Below are 1,678 nucleotides of genomic sequence, written 5' to 3'. Positions count from 1 at the left end.
CCCACCGTGCGGCGGAAGGTCTGGCTGACGAAGCAGTAGAGAAAGAAGTTGAGGGTGGTGTTGAGCATGGCCACCATGTTGGCGATGTCCAAGGCCAAGTGCACGCGCCAGTCCTTCTTAACCGAGGCCACGTAGAGGTGGCAGATCATGACGATGGTCCGGGGAGCCCAGAGCACGATGAAGACGGTGGTGACGGCCAGGAGGAGGGCCATGGTCTTGCTCAGGTGGGATCGGCCACCCCTCGAGCATCTCCGCCGCTTCAGCTTGCAGATGATGATGGAGTTGGTGGCCAGGAAGATGCTGCAGGGCAAGAAGTAGATGGTGATGCAGTGCACCCACTTGAGCACTGTGTCGAGGGTGGTGGGGGGGTCGGCATCACGCCACGCATCCAGCCACCAGTAGAAAGGGATGCCCGTGGCCAGAGCCACAGCGAAGACGGCCCCGATGATCTTGCGGGTACGCTGTGGGTAGGAGACGGTGCGGTACCGCAGCGGGTGGCAGAAGGCCACGTAGCGGTCCACGGTCAGCAGGACGGTGACCCAGATGGAGGCGTGGTTGGCTGTGAACTCCAGCACATTGACGGTGTGGATGAAGGCGCTGGGCACCGCCCGGGCCAGGATGGCTGTCTGCAGGATGAAGCCCACAAAGATGATGAAGACCTGGGTGAGGATGTCAGAGGTGGTGAGGGCCAGCAGGTACCAGTACGATGACTTCTTGGTCCTCGTGGCCAGGCGGGACAGGGCCACGGCGGTCAGGATGTTCACTGGAGGGAGGGCAGCGATGTGTGGTGGTGAGACCCCGGGGCTCACAGCACCCAGGACCCCCAGGGTGCCCAGCTTCTCCCAGGGCTGCAGGGCGAGCGGCCCCAGGCTCCAGCTGGAGTGCGGAGCTATAAATATCACAGCACGGTGGGGATTTGCTGAGCTGATTAATCTGTTCCCTGTGTCAGCCCAAGCAACGCAAATACCATCATCCCCAAAAGCCCTGGGGCTGGGAGCTGAGGCTCTGCTGGCAGCAGAGGGCACAGGCTGGGCTATGGGGGCACAGCTCAGAACCCTTTGCAGGGGCTCAGCACCCAGGTGGGTGCTGCCCCCCCGTGCTCCCAGGCAGCCTCCCCACCCCAGCCTCCTCACCTGGCAGCCCCAGCCCCAGCAGGACGCTGTAATACACGATGGGGAAGATGCCAACCATACAGGGTGACCGCTCTGGCTCCGGCCATGCCGCCTCGCCGGCCCACACCACCGCTGTGCTGTTGGGCACTGGGACCATCGCCATCCACCACGGACCAGCTGCGAGGGGAGACAGGGATGGTCAGGGGGACGAGGGCCCTGGTGGCACCCAGGCAGGGGCTCAGCCAGGACGTGGCACAGGGGGCTTCAAGGCGGGTTGGCTCCCATGGGTGTAGTTGCCCCAGGTCTGCTGCAACAGCCCCTTTTGGAGCTGCCTGTGCCCACGGATGCTGCAGGACAAGGGACCCAGGATCCAACCCCTCGGGGACACCCAGGGTGACGGTCCCCATCCCCGCAGCGGAGGGTGGCTCCGCTACTGGAGGTGCTCCTTGTTTATCCCCCGGCTTCGTTTATTGCCTTGAAGAAAACCGGATCAAAACACCACGTTCTTGGGCGGCTGCCCAGGGTGTGCGAGGCCCTGGCTCCCGGGCCGGGCTGGGTGCCACCCG

At 64.2% G+C, this 1,678-nt stretch overlaps 1 protein-coding gene across 1 annotated transcript in view; it reads right to left on the bottom strand.

Moving 5' to 3' along the window:
- Window positions 1–1,269, bottom strand: part of LOC104124944 (G-protein coupled receptor family C group 5 member C-like) — a 9,370-nt gene extending 8,101 nt beyond the window's left edge. Inside the window, exons 1-2 of the mRNA XM_009637336.1 lie at window positions 1,134–1,269; window positions 6–763 (exon numbers count right to left, since the gene is read on the bottom strand). Of these exons, the coding sequence (XP_009635631.1) occupies window positions 6–763; window positions 1,134–1,269 (894 nt within the window). The remainder of the gene's footprint in view (window positions 1–5; window positions 764–1,133) is intronic.
- Between the last annotated feature and the right edge of the window lie 409 nt (window positions 1,270–1,678).

This window comes from Egretta garzetta, unplaced genomic scaffold, assembly GCF_000687185.1.
Source record: "Egretta garzetta isolate BGI_Z169 unplaced genomic scaffold, ASM68718v1 scaffold780, whole genome shotgun sequence".
Classification (NCBI taxonomy): Eukaryota; Metazoa; Chordata; class Aves; order Pelecaniformes; family Ardeidae; genus Egretta; species Egretta garzetta.
The sequence above is the reverse complement of the archived record's forward strand: the minus strand, read 5'-3'. Positions and strand labels throughout refer to the sequence as shown.